This window comes from Bombina bombina, chromosome 8 (genome assembly GCF_027579735.1).
Source record: "Bombina bombina isolate aBomBom1 chromosome 8, aBomBom1.pri, whole genome shotgun sequence".
Taxonomy (NCBI): domain Eukaryota; kingdom Metazoa; phylum Chordata; class Amphibia; order Anura; family Bombinatoridae; genus Bombina; species Bombina bombina.
The window spans coordinates 266,806,800-266,828,334 of NC_069506.1; the positions used below are offsets into that span (position 1 = coordinate 266,806,800).

General features: G+C 40.6%; 1 protein-coding gene across 1 annotated transcript in view; it reads right to left on the reverse strand.

The window, feature by feature from the left end:
• Window positions 1-1,962: 1,962 nt before the first annotated feature.
• KMT2A (lysine methyltransferase 2A) overlaps window positions 1,963-21,535 on the reverse strand; it is a 555,423-nt gene continuing 535,850 nt past the window's right edge. Inside the window, exons 24-26 of the mRNA XM_053691137.1 lie at window positions 19,706-19,784; window positions 2,489-2,661; window positions 1,963-2,150 (exon numbers count right to left, since the gene is read on the reverse strand). Coding sequence (XP_053547112.1) covers window positions 1,963-2,150; window positions 2,489-2,661; window positions 19,706-19,784 — 440 coding nt within the window. The remainder of the gene's footprint in view (window positions 2,151-2,488; window positions 2,662-19,705; window positions 19,785-21,535) is intronic.

Sequence of the window (21,535 nt, forward strand, 5' to 3'; positions counted from 1 at the left end):
GGAAAGCTCCCTTGCCTCCCGTAACCGTGGATGTAATCAAATCCAATCCTGGACCAAACAGGATCTTTCCTTGAAAAGGCAGGGACAACAGCCTCGCCTTAGAAGTCATGTCTGCAGAACAAGATTTTAGCCACAGAGCCCTGCGCGCTAAAACAGAAAAACCTGATACCTTAGCATTCAGGCGAATAATTTGCATATTGGCATCACAGATGAAAGAATTGGCGATCTTCAGCGCCTTAATCTTCTCCTGTATCTCGTCGATGGATGTCTCCCCCTTGACCATTTCACACAGGGATTCACACCAATATGTCGCAGCTCCAGCGACCGCCACAACGGCCGCTGCTGGCTGAAAAACAAACCCTGTGTGCTGAAACATCTTTTTCAACATGTTTTACAGCTTTTTATCCATGGGCTCTTTAAACAACGAACTTTCCTCAAGGGGAATAGTCGTCCACTTTGCGAGCGTAGAGATAGCCCCATCCACTTTAGGGATAGTCCCCCACAGCTCAAGCTGAGAGTCGGGAACAGGGAACAGTTTTTAAAAGAAGAAGGGGAAAAGGAAGAACCTAATCGCTTCCATTCGTTAATCCATCTTAACGGGAACCGGGAAAGACTGAGGTACTACCCTGTCCTCGTATACCTTGTCAAGCTTAGGAATAGCAGGTTCCTCCGGTATATTAGGTTCTGGAACCTCCAGAGTAGCAAGCACCTGCCTTAGCAGAAAGTGCACATTTTCCATCCTAAACCTATAACCAGGCTCCTCCGACCGCCGGAAGTTTAGAGGACACGGACTACGACCCAGAAGGGGCTTCCTCCGAAGAATCGGAGTGGGCCTCGTCATCGTATAGAGCCTCTGGATCTTCCATCGGCGAGGACAAACCCTGGGCCGGGCCGCTATGATGAACCCTACGCTTGCGCTTAGCAGAACGTGGTAAGGCATGTATCACTTTCGAAACCGCCGATTCCAGTTGGTCCGCAAACTCTAACGGAGATGAATGTAGGGAACGCACCTCCCGGGACGAAGAAGTCGGCTCAGTAGTACTAGACATCCATTTACATTTAGATGTTGTAACTTTATCAAGGCATGTGGAACATAGTTGAGCAGGCTGATCTAATAGAACTTTCTCACAATAAACACAGGAATGAGACTTTATTAAGGAAGGAGAGTACTCCATCGCTTGCGCGTTTGGTTAGACTAACTTTATTAAAAAGGCACCGTTATATCACCAATGGCCGGGGCACTGACCACTTCCTAGGACCCGGACTACAGAAACCGCTACGTCTCCTCCGCCACAGTTTAACAGGAAGGATAGGTAGCCCCACCCAGTCACATGGAAAGCCTGGCAGGACCGCCCCTGCACTAGGGAAAAACACGCCAAAAAATGGCTGTGCAAAGTTTCCGCAAGTCCTGAAAGTTCCACACATTGCCAGAGCCTCATCTCACACATAACACAGCAATGACACAATACACAATATCATGTATAAAAAAAAACCCTGTTCAATAATCCCCCTTCCAGGAATATTAACCCTTGATTCTGTAAAGCTAAAAAGGCGCCACACTGTGACCCTGTCTTCTATGTTATCATAAATAAAAAATGAAATTATCTTACCAGAATCTACGCCGTGGAACAGGAACACGGCCCTTCAAGTGTGACAGGTTAGTAGCCTCGCTCCCGACATGGTCTTGAGTGAAGAAAGCAGCCAGCGAAACTCATCAACACTGACTGCTTATGGAGCTATTAATATGAGTCAGGATGATTTTGCAGAAAGACTCTCCCTGCATCTCCGGACTTTCGCCAAGGATTTAATACTCTACCAAAGCCTTTTAAAATACATAAAAGACAGTCTGGCTTCAATCTAGTTGATGGATTATTAGCTAATATTATATTTAAAGTAGAAATATTCCTTCTGTTAAATATTTTTGGAATGGTGATTTATTTCTTATAATGTAGAAATGATAGTTCACTTCTCACCTGCAGACGGGAGGGGTCGGCATCCAGGAGAACGTTGGGATGAGGAAAATCTGGGTATGCTGATTTTGTTGCCAACAGAAGATCGTGAGTTGAATGTAGGTGAGGGTGTTACAAGGTCTGGAGAGGGATGCTTGATAGTCTCAATATTTTTCATGTCTGAACTTTGAGGTTCTGTATCTATTGAAAACAATTATCAGAACTGAGATTTTATATATATATATATATATATATATATATATATATATATATATATATATATATATATATATATATATACATACACACATATATTATACATATCAGCACCATAATATTACTGCCACTGCGCTTACCGTATCCTATAAAACAGTTAACTAAAAATTAGAACACTGATACCATGAGGATTAACTTTTAGCTCAAACATATTACTGTAATTTAGATTTCTGTGTAAAACACGCAGCTGACCATTTAACCCATTTAAGAAGCAAAAACCACAACTTTTCTCCCTGGTGGAAATGTCCACAAAGCATACTGACCCTGTATATCTCCAGTGCGATGTAAGGGACTGTGTGCGATGGTCCGGTTCTGTTCATGTTGCACGGTACTGTTTACTTCAGGTTCAGCAGGTGGTGGCCGACACTCCATGATCTTACAAGTGTACACACAGCGCTTGCGAGCATCTGTGGTGCTCCAGTACACTCGAGAACACCTAAACACAAGAGACAACACACTCAATCATGGCATGGTGTATTATGGCTGCTGGGCTCTACTAGTGATGTGAGTACATCTACATCCGGTATGGCGCTACCCCTGGAGTATGAAAGGGAGTGCTAGGTTGTAGACTCAAGTCAATCTGGTGTTGAAACGTGCAGAATGAATTGCAGTAATCTAGAAACTTTCTGGCATGGAGTGAAATCATTACCCTGACCCTTGCACAGGAAGACCTCACTCAATTTAAAAAAGGAGCTGACCATAGAAGTTTCAGGAAGCGGCAAGCTGCCTTCTATGAATAGTAGTAAGTTCTCTGAAATAGGGAATCTTTCAGGGGAGAGTGAAGGAAGTTCTCAGACACAGATAAACTTTTTCTATTAAGTAAATACAAATGAAGTCATGGTGTTGCATTTGCTTCAGTTTTGCAGTTTTATTCAGATTAATAAGTGCATTGCTTATTTTAAAATGAATTTTCTCACATATTTGCAAGATAAAAAACATGAGTCCTGCAAGGGACAAATACTTACAGTAAAGGTAAATTTAGATGATAAAGTACCCGGTTTTTAAAAATCCGATTAAAAACAGGGGCACTTTAATTCATCAAAATTTTCATTTCACTCGTGTTGTAAAAATACTTACCTTTTAATCTTGACAGCCGCTCCATCGATTTCCCCGGTCGCCGCAAGCCTCTTCATACGTCAGAAATGACAGATCGGTCATCCTCATTTTAGACCCGAGAAGAGGCTTTACGGCGGGCGGGGAAAGCGATGCAGCGGCTGTCAAGATGAAAAGGTAAGTATTTTCACAACACGAGTGAAATGAAAATTTTGATGAATTAAAGTGCCCCTGTTTTTAATCGTATTTTTAAAAAAACGGGCACTTTATCATCTAAATTTACCTTTACTTTAAGAGAATACAATGAGACCTGTAAGAGAACTTCCAACCTGCTCAAGGGGCACCCCTGTTCAGCCCACAGGCTAAACAACCCATTTTATATTAGAAAATTAAAGTACTTTGAATTTATTTTCCTTATTAGTACACAATTTTATTTTGAAATTACATTGTACAATAAATATTAATTCAAATCATACATTAAATAGAAATTATCATGCATATCCTTAAAATTATTTTTACATTAAAGGGCCATAATACCCAAATGTTTAAACACTTGAAAGTGATGCAGCATAGCTGTAAAAAGCTGATTAGAAAATATCACTTGAACATCTCTATGTAAAAAAGAAAGATATTTGACCTCAAAAATTCCTCAGTAGCCACCTCCCATTGTAAAGGACTTCTAAGCAGCATTTTAGTGTGTTTGTCCTGGGACATCTGAAGGGACTAGCATCGTGCACTCTCATATTATTTCACCAATCAGGTAAAGGAAGCTTACTATGAAATCTCATGAGAGTCAAGTCAAATCTCATGAGATCACAGTAAGAGTTCATGACCTCAGCACTGCTGATGCTGATTGGCTGCTGTTCATTTCTTCATTATTTTTAATTTTTTTACCTGCAGCTGGGAGCAGCTGAGTATAACTTTTTACATAGAACTTACTCTGCTGAGCTGAGGAAATTGTGAGGTAAAATATCTTCCTTTTTTACATAGAGATGCTCAGGTGATATTTTCCTGTCAGCTTTTTACAGTTATACTGCATCAGTTTCAAGTGATTTAGCATATGAGTATTATGTCCCTTTAATTAGGATTATTACTTTGCATTATTTTTAAATTTCTGTTTTTGTGGACACTATACTAAAATGCAATGTGTATCTCCTTCATTTATAAAAAAAAGTAGGAAACACCCCCTTATGAGATACAAATTTGCTTTTCAAAAATGATGAAGAATCTCATAGCACTGAGGTGTTGGGACAATTCAGTATAACCAGTGAGACCCATCCAATAACAGGCTCAGCACATTTTTTTATTTAAATAAAGACTTCGTATTTCCAATTTCAAAATATAAAAGTTGAAATTAAAGGGACACTAAACCCAAATGTTTTCTTTAATGATACAGATAGAGCATGCAATTTAAAGCAACTTTCTAATTTACTCCAAATATTTTTCTTCGTTCTTTTGCAATCTTTATTTAAAAAGCAGGAATGCAAAGCTTAGGAGCCGGCCCATTTTAGGTTCAGCACCCTGGATAGTGCTTCATTATTGGTGGCTATATTTAGCCACCAATAAGCAAGCATAACCCAGGTTCTGAATTAAAAATGGGCCGGCTCCTAAGCTTTACATTCCTGCTTTTAAATAATGATAGCAAGAGAACAAAGAAAAACAAATACATTTATCAGGTAAGCATACATTTTATTTCCGGATATGGTGAGTCCACGACGTCATCAATTACTAGTGGGAATATCTCTCCTGGCCAGCAGAAGGAGGCAAAGAGCACCAATGCAAAGATATTAAGTATCACTCCCCTTCCCATAAACCGCAGTCATTCGACCGAAGGGAAATGGAAAAAAAGGAATAACACAAAGGTGTAGAGGTGCCTGAGGTTTAGTAAAAAATAACGGTCTTAAATAACATGGTGGGGTCGTGGACTCACTATATCCGGAAATGAGGCACTACCGCTTGAAGAACCTTTCCCCAAAAAGAAGCCTAGGCCGAGCCAAAAATATTAAATTATAAAATTTGGAAAAAGAAGACCAAGTTGTAGCCTTGCAAAAATTGTTCCACAGAAGCTTCATTTTAGAAAGCCCAGGAAGAAGAGACAGCTCTCGTGGAATGAGCCATAACTCGCTCAGGAGACTGCTGATAAGCAGTCTTTTTCCACCAAAAAGAAAAAGAAGTAGCTTTCTTATCTTTACACTTTCCAGAAAAACAAACAAACAGGGCAGAAGACTGGTGAAAAACCCTAGTCGCCAGTAGAAAAAATTTAAAGCATGCACAACATCCAAGTTGTGCAACAAACGTTCCTTATGAGAATAAGGATTAGGACATAGAGAAGGAACAACAAGTTCCCGATTAATATTTTTATTTGGAACTACTGAAGGAAGAAAACTCAACTAGTACAAAGAAACGCTTTATCTGAAAAATAAGATAAAGTGAATCACACTGCAAAGCTGAGAGTTATGAAACTCTCTGAGCAGAGAAGATAGCAATAAGAAACAAAACCTTACAAGATAAAAAAACTTAATATCTATGGAATGCAATGGCTTAACCGGAGCCTGCTGCAAAACTTTAAGAACAAGGTTAAGGCTCCAAGGAGGAGCAACAGACTTAAACACAGATTCTACTTCTACAGACTTAGCCAGATTCTAACCAGGCCTGACAAAAAGATTACACATCTGGCACATCCGCCAGCCGCCTGTGTAACAAAATAGATAATGCAGAAATCTGACCCTTCAGAGAACTGACTGACAAACCCTTCTCCAGACCTAACTGAAGAAAGGACAAAATCCTAGGAATCCTGACCCTACTCCAAGAGTGGCCCTAGGATTCACACCATACCTTATGGTAAAAGGTAACAGTAACAGACTTTCGAGTCTGAATCATAGTCTCAATGACTGACTATGAAAAACCATGCTTAGACAGAACTATGCGTTCAATGTCCAAGTAGAGAGCTACAGAGATACGAAATTTGGATGAAGGAAAGGACCCAGAATTAGAAGGTCCTTCCTCAGGGACAACCTCCAAGGTGGAAGAGATGACAACTCCACTAGGTCTGTATACCAGATCCTGCGAGACCAAGCAGGAGCTAATAAAATTACCGATGTTCTACGCTATGGTTACCCTAATGGTATATGATGGTCTTCTAGTTCTACCCTACTGAAGATTTATTACTACTAATTTTTGGAACTGACTATAGATCTTTACTTTCAGCAATGGTGGCTAACTTGTACATGTTTAGATATTTGTTAGGTCCACAAACGTATAAATACTAATAATCTTTTAATAGCACACAACACCCTCTTTCCCTGTAGAATAAACACTATTTTGGTTTTATAATAATAAATAATATAGAGTTCTTCATTTCTCCAGTTGTATAATCCATTTATCAATTTATCTATAATCTATATAGGTCCAAAAGTGATCCTTTCAAACATCAATATTCCTCTCCCTGGTTTTATGAGTGATCTTAGGTCCAGGAGTGATCTGAGTTTTTTGGAGGAAAGAAAATATTGTTAAACTGAGGTTTAAGACACCTATTTTTTGTTTCTCATTGTGAAACCTATCATTGTGTTAATAGCCATTGTTAGACTTATGTCATTACTATTTTGTTTTTGGCTTTCAAAATATGTTGTATAACCTCAATAAAAAAATTATATATATAAAAAAATAAAATACCGATGCTCTCTCCTGTTAAATACGAGTAATGACTTGTGGAGAGCAAAAGGAAGAAACAGGTATGCTAGAGTGAAATCCCAAGGAACCGCCAGAGCATCTATCAGGGCGACCTGCGGATCTCTTGACCTTAAACCCTACCTTGAAAGTTTGCCACTCTACAGAGACGCCATCAGATCTAACTCTGGCATCCCTCATCTGAGAGTTAACCTAGAGAATACCTCTGGATGGAGAACCCACTCCCCGGGATGAAATGTCTGTCTGCTCAGAAAATCTGCTTCCCAGTATTCTACCCCTGGAATGTGGATGGCAGATAAACAATAGTAAACTTCCGCCCACTGAACAATTTGAGCCACATCCTTCATGGCGAAGGAACTCAGAGTTCCTCCCTGGTGGTTGATGTAAGCCACAGAGGTAATATTGTCCAACAGGAACCAGATAAATTGGCTAAGAACAACTGAGGCCAAGCCACCAGATCATTGAAAATCGATCCTCCAGAGTCCATAGACCCTGCGCCTTCAACGAGTCCCAGACTGCTCCCCAGCCTAGCAGGCTGTCCTCCGTGGTCACAATTGCCCAGGAGGGTCCCCGGAAGCATGTGCCCCGAGACAGATGCTCCTGAAAAAACCCACCACCGAAGAAAGACTCTTGTCAACTGGTCTAGATCTATCCACTGAGACCAATCCAAAAGGCCCCGTTCCATTGTCTGAACATGCGAACCTGCAGAGTTCTCAAATGGAATCGAGCAAAGGGAATGGAATCAACCATCAGACCAATTACCTTCATACATTGAGCCACCGTTGGCCGAACAGTAGATTGCAGAAAGAGGCAAGAGGAAAGAATCTTTTCTGCCCTCTGACAGAAATATTTGCATAGATAGGGAAACTATTATGGTCCCTAAGCAAACTACCCCTGTAGCTGAAACAAGGTAGCTCATTTCCAGATACACTATCCATTTGTGGGAATGAAAGAAGATAGCAAGAACTCTGTATGAGTTTGCTTATTGAAAAATAAGTCGTCCAGGAAAAACGCTACTGCAATTCCCCAAAACCTCATCACTGCCAAGAGTGAGAAAATTCTGGGAGCCGTGGCAAGGCCAAAGTGTCTGACCATAAGGGAAATCTCAGGAACTTGAAGATACGCGTCCTTCAGGTCTATGGTCGGCATGAACTGACCCTCCTCGACCAAAGGAAGAATGGAACAAATGATTTCCATTTTGAAGGACGGTACCCTGAGAAAACTTGTTGAGACACTTAAGTCTAGAATAGGACGAAAAGTTCCCTCTCTTATGGGAACCACAAACAGGTTTGAACATCATCACTCCCAGGCAGGAAAGAACCCAAACGCAATCCAAAATTGAGCAAGGGACCGCAAAAGCATCTATCAGTACAGCCTGAGGATCCCTCGACCTCAACCCGTACCTCGGGAGCTTGGCATTCTGTCGAGATGCCATGAGATCCAGCTCCGGCTGTCCCCATTTGAGAATCAAGTTGGAAAACACCTCCGGATGGAGTTCCCACTCCCCCGGGTGAAAGGTCTGCTGCTCAGAAAATCCGCTTCCCAGTTGTCACTCCTGGAATGTGGATCGCAGATAGACAGCAGTTATGGGTCTCTGCCCACTGGATAATCTTGGCAACCTCTGTCATGGCCAAAGAACTCCGCGTTCCTCCCTGATGGTTGATGTAAGCCACTGAAGTTATGTTATCCAACTGGACCCTGATAAACTGGGCTGAAGCTAACTGAGGCCAGGCCAGAAGAGCATTGAAGATTGCCCTCAGCTCTAAAATGTTTATGCGGAGAACAGACTCCTCCCGAGTCCATGTCCCCATAGCCTTTAGTGAGCCCCAGACGGCTCCCCATCCCATCAGGCTGGCGTCCGTCGTCACAATCACCCAGGTGGGTCTGCGAAAGCAGGTTCCCCGGGAGAGATGATCCTGAGACAACCACCAAGGAAGAGAGTCTGTTGTCGCCTGATCCAGAAGAATTCGCGGAGACAGGCCAGCATAATCCCTGTTCCATTGTCTGACCATGCATAACTGCAGAGGTCTAAGATGGAACCGGGCAAACGGAATGATGTCCATGGCAGCTACCATCAGACCGATCACCTCCATACATTGAGCCACAGACGGCCGAAGAGAAGACTGAAGAGCAAGAAAAGAGTCAAGGATCTTTGATTTTCTGACCTCTGTCAGAAATATTCTCATTGATAAGGAATCTATTATGATTCCCAGGAACACTACCCTTGTAGCTGGAATCAAGGAACTCTTTCAAAAATTCACCTTCCATCCATGAGAACGCAGAAAAGATAACAACAACTTCGTGTGGGAGTTTGCTTGTTGAAAGGAAGGCACCTGGACCAGAATGTCGTCTACATAAGGCGCCACAGCAATGCCCCGCAACCGAAGCACCGCCAACAGGGCTCCCAGAACCTTTGAGAAAATTCTGGGAGCTGTGGCAATGCCGAATGGAAGAGCCACAAACTGGAAGTGTTTGTCTAGAAAGGCAAACCTCCGAAACTTGTGATGATCCCTGTGGATGGGAACATGTAGGTACGCATCCTTTAAATCTACAGTTGTCATGAATTGACCCTCTTGAACCAAGGAAGGAATGGAACGAATAGTTTCCATCTTGAAGGACGGTACTCTGAGGAACTTGTTTAGGCTTTTGAGATCTAAAATGTGTCTGAAGGTTCCCTCTTTTTCTGGGAACCACAAACAGATTGGAGTAGAATCCTAAACCCTGTTCCTGCATTGGAACAGGAACAATCACTCCCAGGTCGGAAAGGTCCCGGACACAGTGTAAGAATGCCTCTCTTTTTATCTGGTCTACAGATAATCTTGAGAGCAGAAACCTGCCCCTGGGAGGAAAGGTCTTGATGCTGACTGAGAGTCACTAACGGGCTTCTAAGATTGCTTCTTCTTGTTCCAAGACTGATTGGACCTCCAGGAAGGCTTGGACTGTTCCTGCTTTGCAGAGGGTGAGGAAGACTTACCCTTGAAGTTTCGAAAGGAACGAAAAACATAATTTATGTAAGAACTTACCTGATAAATTCATTTCTTTCATATTAGCAAGAGTCCATGAGCTAGTGACGTATGGGATATACATTCCTACCAGGAGGGGCAAAGTTTCCCAAACCTTAAAATGCCTATAAATACACCCCTCACCACACCCACAAATCAGTTTAACGAATAGCCAAGAAGTGGGGTGATAAGAAAAAAGTGCGAAAGCATATAAAATAAGGAATTGGAATAATTGTGCTTTATACAAAAAAAGCATAACCACCACAAAAAGGGTGGGCCTCATGGACTCTTGCTAATATGAAAGAAATGAATTTATCAGGTAAGTTCTTACATAAATTATGTTTTTTTTCATGTAATTAGCAAGAGTCCATGAGCTAGTGACGTATGGGATAATGACTACCCAAGATGTGGATCTTTCCACGCAAGAGTCACTAGAGAGGGAGGGATAAAATAAAGACAGCCAATTCCTGCTGAAAATAATCCACACCCAAAATAAAGTTTAATGAAAACATAAGCAGAAGATTCAAACTGAAACCGCTGCCTGAAGTACTTTTCTACCAAAAACTGCTTCAGAAGAAGAAAACACATCAAAATGGTAGAATTTAGTAAAAGTATGCAAAGAGGACCAAGTTGCTGCTTTGCAAATCTGATCAACCGAAGCTTCATTCCTAAACGTCCAGGAAGTAGAAACTGACCTAGTAGAATGAGCTGTAATCCTTTGAGGCGGAGTTTTACCCGACTCGACATAGGCATGATGAATTAAAGATTTCAACCAAGATGCCAAAGAAATGGCAGAAGCTTTCTGGCTTTTCCTAGAACCAGAAAAGATGAAAAATAGACTAGAAGTCTTTCGGAAAGACTTAGTAGCTTCAACATAATATTACAAAGCTCTAACAACATCCAAAGAATGCAATGATTTCTCCTAGAATTCATGGATTAGGACATAATGAAGGAACCACAATTTCTCTACTAATGTTGTTAGAATACACAACCTTAGGAAAAAATTCAAAAGAAGTTCACAACACCGCTGTATCCTGATGAAAAATCAGAAAAGGAGACTCACAAGAAAGAGCAGATAATTCAGAGACTCTTCTGGCAGAAGAGATGGCCAAAAGAAACAAAACTTTCCAAGAAAGAAGTTTAATGTCCAAATGAATGCATGGGTTCAAAAGGAGGAGCTAGAAGAGCCCCCAGAACCAAATTCAAACTCCAAGGAGGAGAAATTGACTGAATGACAGGTTTTATACGAACCAAGTCTTGTACAAAACAATGAATATCAGGAAGATTAGCAATCTTTCTGTGAAAAAGAACAGAAAGGGCAGAGATTTGTCCTGTCAAGGAACTTGCGGACAAACCTTTATCTAAACCATCCTGAAGAAACTGTAAAAAATTCTCGGAATTCTAAAAGAATGCCAGGAAAAATGATGAGAAGACACTAAGAAATATAAGCCTTCCAGACTCTATAATATATCTCTCTAGATACAGATTTACGAGCCTGTAACATAGTATTAATCACAGAGTCAGAGAAACCTCTTTGACCAAGAATCAAGCAATCAATCTCCATACACTTAAATTTAAAGATTTGAGATCCTGATGGAAAAAAGGACCTTGCGACAGAAGGTCTGGTCTTAACGGAAGAGCCCACGGTTAGCAAGAGGCCATCCGAAAAAGAATCCGTCCATGCTGGAGCTACCAGCAGAACAAACGAGCATTCCTTCAGAATCTTGGAAATTACTCTTGGAAGAAGAACTAGAGGCGGAGAGATATAGGCAGGATGATACTTCCAAGGAAGTGATAATGCATTCACTGCCTCCGCCTGAGGATCCCGGGATCTGAACAGATACCTGGGAAGTTTCTTGTTTAGATGAGAAACCATCAGATCTATTTCTGGAAGTTCCCACATTTGAACAATGTTAAGAAATACCTCTGGGTGAAGGGACCATTCGCCCGGATACAACGTTTGACGACTGAGATAATCCGCTTCCCAATTGTCTATACCTGGGAAATGAACCGCAGAGATTAGACAGGAGCTGGATTCCGCCCAAACCAGAATTCGAGATACTTCTTTCATAGCCAGAGGACTGTGAGTCCCTCCTTGATGATTGATGTATGCCACAGTTGTGACATTGTCTGTCTGAAAACAAATGAACGACTCTCTCTTCAGAAGAGGCCAAGACTGAAGAGCTCTGAAAATTGCACGGAGTTCCAAAATATTGATCGGTAATCTCACCTCCTGAGATTCCCAAACCCCTTGTGCCGTCAGAGACCCCCACACAGCTCCCCAACCTGTAAGACTTGTATCTGTTGAAATTACAGTCCAGGTCGGAAGAACAAAAGAAGCCCCCTGAACTAAACGATGGTGATCTGTCCACCACGTCAGAGAGTGTCGTACAATCGGTTTTAAAGATATTAATTGAGATATCTTTGTGTAATCCCTGCACCATTGGTTCAGCATACAGAGCTGAAGAGGTCGCATGTGAAAATGAGCAAAGGAGATCGCGTCCGATGCAGCAGACATAAGACCTAAAATTTCCATGCATAAGGCTACCAAAGGGAATGATTGTGACTGAAGGTTTTGACAAGCTAATATCAATGTTAGACTTCTCTTGTCTGACAAAGACAGAGTCATAGACACTGAATCTACCTGGAAACCTAAAAAGGTTACCCTTGTCTGAGGAATCAATGAACTATTTGGTAAATTGATCCTCCAACCATGATCTTGAAGAAACAACACAAGTCGATTCGTATGAGATTCTGTTAAATGTGAAGACTGAGCAAGTACCAAGATATCGTCCAAATAAGGAAATACCAATACCCTGTTCTCTGAATACAGACAGAAGGGCACCGAGAACCTTTGTAAAAATTCTTGGAGCTGATGCTAAGCCAAACGGTAGAGCCACAAAACTGGTAATGCTTGTCTAAAAAAGAGAATCTCGGAAACTAAAAGTGATCTGGATGAATCAGAATATGCAGATATGCATCCTGTAAATCTATTGTAGACATATAATGCCCTTGCTGAACAAAAGGCAGGATAGTCCTTACAGCTACCATTTTGAATGTTGGTATCCTTACATAACAATTCAATATTGATAGATCCGGAACTGGTCTGAAGGAATTGACCTTCTTTGGTACAATGAAGAGATAGAATAAAACCCCAGCCCCTGTTCCAGAACTGGAACTGGCATAATTACTCCAGCCAACTCTAGATCTGAAACACATTTCAGAAATGCTTGAGCCTTTGCTGGGTTTACTGGGACACGGGAAAGAAAAAAATCTCTTTGCAGGAGGCCTTAACTTGAAGCCAATTCTGTACCCTTCTGAAACAATGTTCTGAAACCAGAGATTGTGAACGGAATTGATCCAAATTTCTTTGAAAAGAATGTAAACTGCCCCATACCAGCTGAGCTGGAATGAGGGCCGCACCTTCATGGGGACTTAGGAGCTGGCTTTGGGTTTCTATAAGGCTTGGATATATTCCAAAGTGAAGAAGGTTTCCAAACTGATACCGCTCCTGAGGATGAAGGATCATGCTTTTGTTCCTTGTTGTGATGAAAGGAACGAAAACAATTATTAGACCTAAATTTACCTCAGATTTTTTATCCTGTGGTAAAAAAGTTCCCTTCCTTCCAGTAACAGTTGAGATAAAAGAATCCAACTGAGAACCGAATAATTTATTACCCTGGAAAGAAAGGGATAGCAAAGTTGACTTAGAAGACATATCAGCATTCCAAGTTTTAAGCCATAAAGCTCTTCTAGCTAAAATAGTTAGAGACATATACCTGACATCAATTCTAATGATATCAAAGATGGCATCACAAATAAAATAATTAGCATGTTATAGAATAATAATGCTATGAGAATTATGATCTGTTACTTGTTGCGCTAAAGCTTCTAACCAAAAAGTTGAAGCTGCAGCAACATCCGCTAAAAATATAGCAGGAGTAGAGACAGCCCCATTAACCTTAGGGATTTTGTCCCAAACTCTAATCTGTCAGATGGCACAGGATATAATTGCTTAAAACCCACCTCCTGTTTCTCACCCTCCTACCCATTTAGATTGTAAGTTCCCACGGGAACAGGGCTCCCAATTCCTCCTGTATTTGTTTGTTAAATTTTGTCTGGTGTCTCATATTGTACTGTCCTTTTATCTTTGTTACCTATGAACAGCGCTGCGGAATCTGTTGGCGCTTTATAAATAAAGAATAATAATAATAATAAAACGTTTTAAAAGGAGTAAATGAATTACCCAAATTATTCCATTCCCTGGAAATTACTTCAGAAATAGCATCAGGGACAGGAATCACTTCTGGAATAACTACAGGAGATTTAAAAACCTTATTTAAACGTTTAGTTTTAGTATCAAGAGGACCAGAATCCTCTATTTCTAATGCAATTAATACTTCTTTAAATAAAGAACGAATAAATTCCATCTTGAACAAATACAAAGATTTATCAGCATCAACCTCTGAGACAGAAACCTCTGAACCAGAAGAACCATTATCAGTATCAGAATGATGATGTTCATTTAAAAATTCATCTGAAAAAAGAGAAGTTTTAAAAGACTTTTATGTATACTAGAAGGAGAAATAACAGACATAGCCTTCTTAATGGATTTAGAAACAAAATCTCTTATGTTATCAGGAACACTCTGAGTATTAGATGTTGACGGAACAGCAACAGGTAATGTAACAGTACTAAAGGAAATTTTATCTGCATTAACAAGTTTGTTATAACATTTAATACAAACAACAGCTGAAGGAACAGATACCAAAAGTGATACACTTAGCTTTGGTAGCTCCAGCACCGGGCAGCGATTTTCCTGAAGTATCTTCTGACTCAGTTGCAACGTGGAACATCTTGCGATATGTAATAGAAAAAACAACATATAAAGCAAAATTGATCAAATTCCTTAAATGACAGTATCAGGAATGGGAAAAAAATGCCAGTGAACAAGCTTCTAGCAACCAGAAGCAATAAATAATGAGACTTAAATAATGTGGAGACAAAAGTGATGCCCATATTTTTTTTAGCGCCAAATAAGACGCCCACATTATTTGGCGCCTAAATGCTTTTTGGCGCCAAAAATGACGCCACATCCGGAACGCCGACACTTTTGGCGCAAAAAAACGTCAAAAAAATGACGCAACTTCCGGCGACACGTATGACGCCGGAAACAGAAAAAAAGTCAGCGCCAAGAATGACGCAATAAAATGAAGCATTTTCAGCCCCCACGAGCCTAACAGCCCACAGGGAAAAAAGTCAAATTTTAAGGTAAGAAAAAATGATTGAATCAAATGCATTATCCCAAATATGAAACTGACTGTCTGAAAATAAGGAATGTTGAACATCCTGAGTCAAGGCAAATAAATGTTTGAATACATATATTTAGAACTTTATAAAAAAGTGCCCAACCATAGCTTAGAGTGTCACAGAAAATAAGACTTACTTACCCCAGGACACTCATCTACATGTTTGTAGAAAGCCAAACCAGTACTGAAACGAAAATCAGCAGAGGTAATGGTATATATATATATATAAGAGTATATCGTCGATCTGAAAAGGGAGGTAAGAGATGAATCTCTACGACCGATAACAGAGAACCTATGAAATAGACCCCGTAGAAGGAGATCATTGCATTCAAATAGGCAATACTCTCCTCACATCCCTCTGACATTCACTGCACGCTGAGAGGAAAACCGGGCTCCAACCTGCTGCGGAGCGCATATCAACGTAGAATCTAGCACAAACTTACTTCACCACCTCCATAGGAGGCAAAGTTTGTAAAACTGATTTGTGGGTGTGGTGAGGGGTGTATTTATAGGCATTTTAAGGTTTGGGAAACTTTGCCCCTCCTGGTAGGAATGTATATCCCATACGTCACTAGCTCATGGACTCTTGCTAATTACATGAAAGAAATGACTCTGACGTCCCTTCTGCTTATTCCTCTTATTCCTGAGGGAGGAAATGTCCCTTTCCTCCCGTAATATCTGAAATAATTTCAGCCAAGCCCAGCCTAAACAAGGTCTTACCCTTGTAAGGAATAGCCAAAAGCTTAGACTTAGATGACACATCCACAGACCAGGGCTTCAACCATAAAGCTCTGTGGGCCAGTACGGCAAAGCCAGAAATCTTTGCTCCCAATTTAATGACTTGAAGGGAAGCATCCGTAGTAAAGGAATTGGCCAACTTAAAAGCCTTAATCCTATCCTGATCTCCTCAAGGGGAGTATCTGTCTGAATAGAATAAGACAATGCATCAAACCAGTATGCTGCCGCGCTGGTGACAGTAGCAATACACACCTCAGGTTGCCATTGTAAACCCTGGTGTACATACATCTTTTTAAGTAACCCTTCCAACTTCTTATCCATAGGATCCTTAAAGGAACAGCTATCCTCTATGGGAATAGTGGTTCTCTTAGCCAAAGTGGAAATTGCCCCTTCCACCTTGGGGACCGTCTGCCAAGACTCCTTGATAGAGTCAGCTATTGGAAACATCTTCTTAAAAATTGGGGATGGAGAAAAAGGAATACCCAGTCTCTTCCATTCCCGAGCAATAATCTCTGTAGCCCGGTCAAGAACCGGAAAAACCTCCACCGAGGAAGGAACGTCAAAGTATTTGTTTAACTTACTAGACTTCTCAGGATTGACTACAACAGTCATGTTAGAGTCGTCCAAGGTGGCCAAAACCCTTTTTAAGTAACAACCAGAGGTGTTCTAGCTTAAACCTGAAGGATACAACTTCAGCATCAGAAGAAGGAATTGCACTGTCTGAGTCTGAGACTTCACCCTCAGATGCTACCGAAGTATCTTCCTCCTCAGACTTCTGGGAAGGAACAATCGGGATAGCCACAACTGTGTCAGAAACCTTACTCACTGATTCCTTAGATTTCCTCTTGCGCTTTCCCTGCAGCATGGGAAAAGCAGACAGTGCATCAGTTACTGCAGAAGATATGTGGGTAGCAATGTCTTGCAACGTAACTCCAACCGGAGTGTGAATGGAAGCGCAGGGCACTGTATGTGTAGACGATAAAGTTTGGGACACTTGAGGAGAAAGCTGCGGCATATCTTGAACAGGGGACCCCTGAACAGAATCCGCCTTAGCTAATGATGGCTCAGAATCAAAAAGTCTATCCCTGTAATTTAATGTTCTTTCAATACATGAGGAACAAAAAGGGATTGGGGGTTCCACATTAGAGTCAAAACATAAGCTACATATAACGTTTTGCAGGGCCTCTTGATCCATCTTTACCCAATGTTCAAACAAAACAAACGCAACTTTTTTTATTTATTTAAAAAATATAATAACACCAAAAAAAACGTTATTGTCACTTTAATTTTAAAAACAAAAATTATTTTCTTTTATACTTTAACTACCGCTAAGCAGCAGTTCACTATAAACCTCAGACAGCCTCCTAACCTCAGTACTGCTTGCTGAGGCACCTACCTGTCCTCCTGTGAAACCGGATTAAACACTGAATACGATCCGGACTCAAAAACTAGCTGTTCAAAACGGCTATGATGATTCCTGAGAGAAAACAACTCCTCTTAGCAGAGACGTAGCAAAATAACACCCCGGCCTGGAACTAACAGGAAATGCTCCGGAAAGGCACGCAACACTAATTTTCCGCCTCAAAGAAACCGCCCGTCCCATTTGTGGGCGTTTCTAACTAGAAAGGGACTGGCCACCATTACCATCAATGCTGGAGCCTTGTTACACAGAAAAAAACCACACTGACTCTTGTCCCATAAAGTCCGGAATTAAACCGGAACAAATAAAACACATCTGAGCCTCTCCAAAAGTTTTAACGTCCCCAGTGCCTGCATACACTGCCAACATAAATAATATTAACCCCAAATAGGATTATAGTGTTAAAAAACAGTATTTAACTGATAAGGTGCCATATTCTGCTCTTGTCCTATTCAAGAAAATAAAAATAGGCACTTACCTGAAGATCAATCTGCCCAGCAGCAGGGCAGCTCACATGGTATGAGAGGTCATCTCCCTCACATGGACCCGTTTGAATATTAGGAAAGACTGAATAATCCTAATCAGGCTTTCAGGATAGGGCAGCAACAACTACTTGGGAGGCGCAGTGAGGATTATACCCCACAAGTTCCCAAATGCTTAAAAGCCACCACTGCTCTACTGAAGAGACTGACATGGGCTACGACTAAACCCCAGGAAGAAGCAGGACAATCTTGCTCTGCTTTAAAATAATAAAATCTTGATTTGAAGAATCTTCTTTCAAACACCTAAACGTTACCACCTCCTTGCTTTTAACGTAGGCAAAGAGAATGACTGGGGTTGGAGGGAAGGGAGGTGATACTTAACAGCTGTGTTGCTCTTTGCCTCCTCCTGCTGGCCAGGAGTGATATTCCCAATAGTAATTAGAGATGATCCGTGAACTCACCGTGTCATTAGAAATAAATACTATGTACTGGGTCACAATTTACATTAGTTTAAACAAGTAATGCTGAATGCAAACATGTATATAAACACTTATTCAATGTACTCTTGTAATTCCAATGCTTCATGCAAACATGTACACACTTAGACTGCTGTTTCTCAAAAAAAAAAAAAAGTCTCCTAATATTATTAGCAATGAAAAAGTGGAGGAAAACAAGGCAACTAGACAAAGTATGCTTTTTACAGACTGCTAATAGGACATAAGAAAAAACAATGACCAGCAGGGACCATTCTAAACAGCAAGGAACTTGCTGCGATACACAAGTTCTCCCACGGATGCAGCAGATGCTGCTCCGTAGCAGAGGAGGGATAACACACGACCCATTTGCAAGAAGCTGCGCCATTAAGAAATGCGCGCGCTTCCAACCCGGCTCTAAAGTGAAAGTAAGCACTCTGAGACCAATGGCGGATTAGACCACCCAATAAGCCTCACATCGCAAGAAAAATTCACAATCTTAACTGTGAACTTTTTTTCCCTAGCATAAACAAGCCTTTTGTGTTTCCCCAACGTGTCTGAAACACATTTCACTACTCTGAGAAACTTAGTGCCATAGTAATAACACCCTCTTACTGTGTACACTGAGCGCAACACAGCATTACCTGCTAGATGATGCTAGAGCTCCGGGGAAAATATGCACTTAATCGTTACATATCTGAAAACTAATTTCTATACCATGGGCAGCAAATATGTTAGGAAAACGCAGCAAGGCCCACCTTACAAGTTCCCAACTGCTTTAAGGCCACCACTACTCTACTGCAGAGATTGACGTGGAGTACAGCTCCTAATAAAATCTTGCTTGAAGCGAAAGAAATACAATTTTCGTCAGGCACCAAAACTTCACCTCCTCCATTGACAAAAGGCAAAGGAAATGACTGGGGTTTATGGGAAGGGGAGTGATACTTAAAAGCTTTGCTGTGGTGCTCTGTGCCTCCTCCTGCTGGCCAGGAGTGATATTCCCACTAGTAATTGATGATGTCGTGGACTCACCATATTTTAGGAAAGAAAATTGATAATAGGAGTAAATTACAAAGTTGCTTAAAATTGCATGCTCTATCCGAATCGTTAAAGAAAATAATTTGGGTTTGGTATCCCTTTAAGACAAAAGTACACAGGAAGAGAGCAAATCTATTAGCATTTAACAACCTTCAGACAACAAGTAGAAATTACTGCTTACCATAACTAAATCTTTGTATATTAGTCTAATATACTGAAACGTTTATGTTTATCTTGATAGTAACATTTTTATTTCCAATGAGTTAAGAGACACTTACTGATAGCCAATAGGGAAAAGCTTTTCCTCACAATCTGAGAGATCATTCAGGATGCCCAAGCAGTCAACAGTCATGGAGCCTAGAGATATGAAAGGGAAGTTAAAGCATGATGATAACATTTTTAGGGCTTGACATCTATGAGAGCAGTTGCCCAATTTCTATACTTGCTACTCTGATCCATTTTCACTGTATGACACCATAATTAAACATTTTATATAACAATCCCATAGTGTTTAATCTCCCTTTAATGGTTGTGAACTGGAGAGATTTTACAAGGAGGAATTGCAGGAGCAAACCTACTCAGTTACCTGTTAGCAACTGAGAAAGAGAGAGACATTTCTATTCCTTTATACATTGTTATGGTGTCTTCAAGTATGACACTCTTTAGGTTTGAATAATATCTCTCTCTTTCACAGTTGCTAACAGGTAACTGTATTGGTTATGCGAAACTGGTGAATGGGTAATAAAGGGATTATCTATTTCTTTTAACAATAAAACGTCTGGTGTAGACTGTCCTTTTAATTTGGGTTATATAAACCACTGCTTATACACGGGGGACTCACAGCGTTTGCCGCATAAAAACTTTAATAAGTTTTACAAGAAACATTTTTTGCCGACGGAAGTACATTGTGCATGTACATTGAAATTTTGACCTTTCTATTTCTTCATACATTGTTATGGTGTCTTCAAGTATGACACTCTTTAGGTTTGAATAATATCTCTCTCTTTCTCAGTTGCTAACAGGTAACTGAGTAGGTTTGCTCCTGCAAATCCTCCTTGCTACTCTGATCCATGTTCACTGTATGACACTATAATTAAACATTTTATATAACAATCCCATAGTGTTTAATCTCCCTTTAATGGTTGTGAACTGGAGAGATTTTGCAAGGAGGAATTGCAGGAGCAAACCTACTCAGTTAACTGTTAGCAACTGAGAAAGAGAGAGATATTCTTCAAACCTAAAGAGTGTCATACTTGAAGACACCATAACAATGTATAAAGAAATAGAAAGGTCAAAATGAAAAATGTACATGCACAATGTACTTACGTCAGCAAAAAATGTTTCTAGTAAAAGTTATTACATTTTTTAAGCGGCAAACGCTGTGCATGCCCCGAGTATCAGCAGTGATTTATATAACCCAAATTAAAAGGACAGTCTACACCAGAATTGTTATTGTTTAAAGAAATAGATAACCCATTCCCCAGTTTTGCATAACCAATACAGTTATATTAACAGGGCTCAAAATTTCCACTCTTTACTAGCCATTGGCGAGTGGAAATTTAATGGTGGCGAGTGAAAGTTGTAAGTAGCAAAGGTAGCACATTTGCAAAGTTTGCACTCCTATTGCATGACAAACACACATTTCGGGCTATGTGCTAAAAATATTATCTGAAGGGAAATTCTATATCCTAGAAAGGGCAAGAATGTTATTCCTCTAGGGCTGTAGGAACACCATTAGTGCTTCTGAGAAGGTAAATGGGGCAGAGAAAGAGAGATTAGAGAGGAAAAGTAAAAGTGGGGACGAAGAAAGCTTTACGAGAGAGTGGAGAAAGAAAAAAAGAAAGTAAAATGTATGAGAGGCGAAAGAGTATAAGAGAAGATATGACTTAAGAGATAAGGGGGCGAGTAAGAAGAGAGATTGACGAGAGGAGGGAGGGGAGAAAGATACTTTAGAGATAGAAGTGAAAGATGATAATTATTAAAAGAAAATCTCCAGGTCTGCTATGACCTTCCATGACTGTCAGCACTTTCTCTACTCTCTCACTTCAACAACTTCCTATTTCTATCCAGCTGTTGTCTTACCCAGAACCACCAAGTTGATGTTGCTA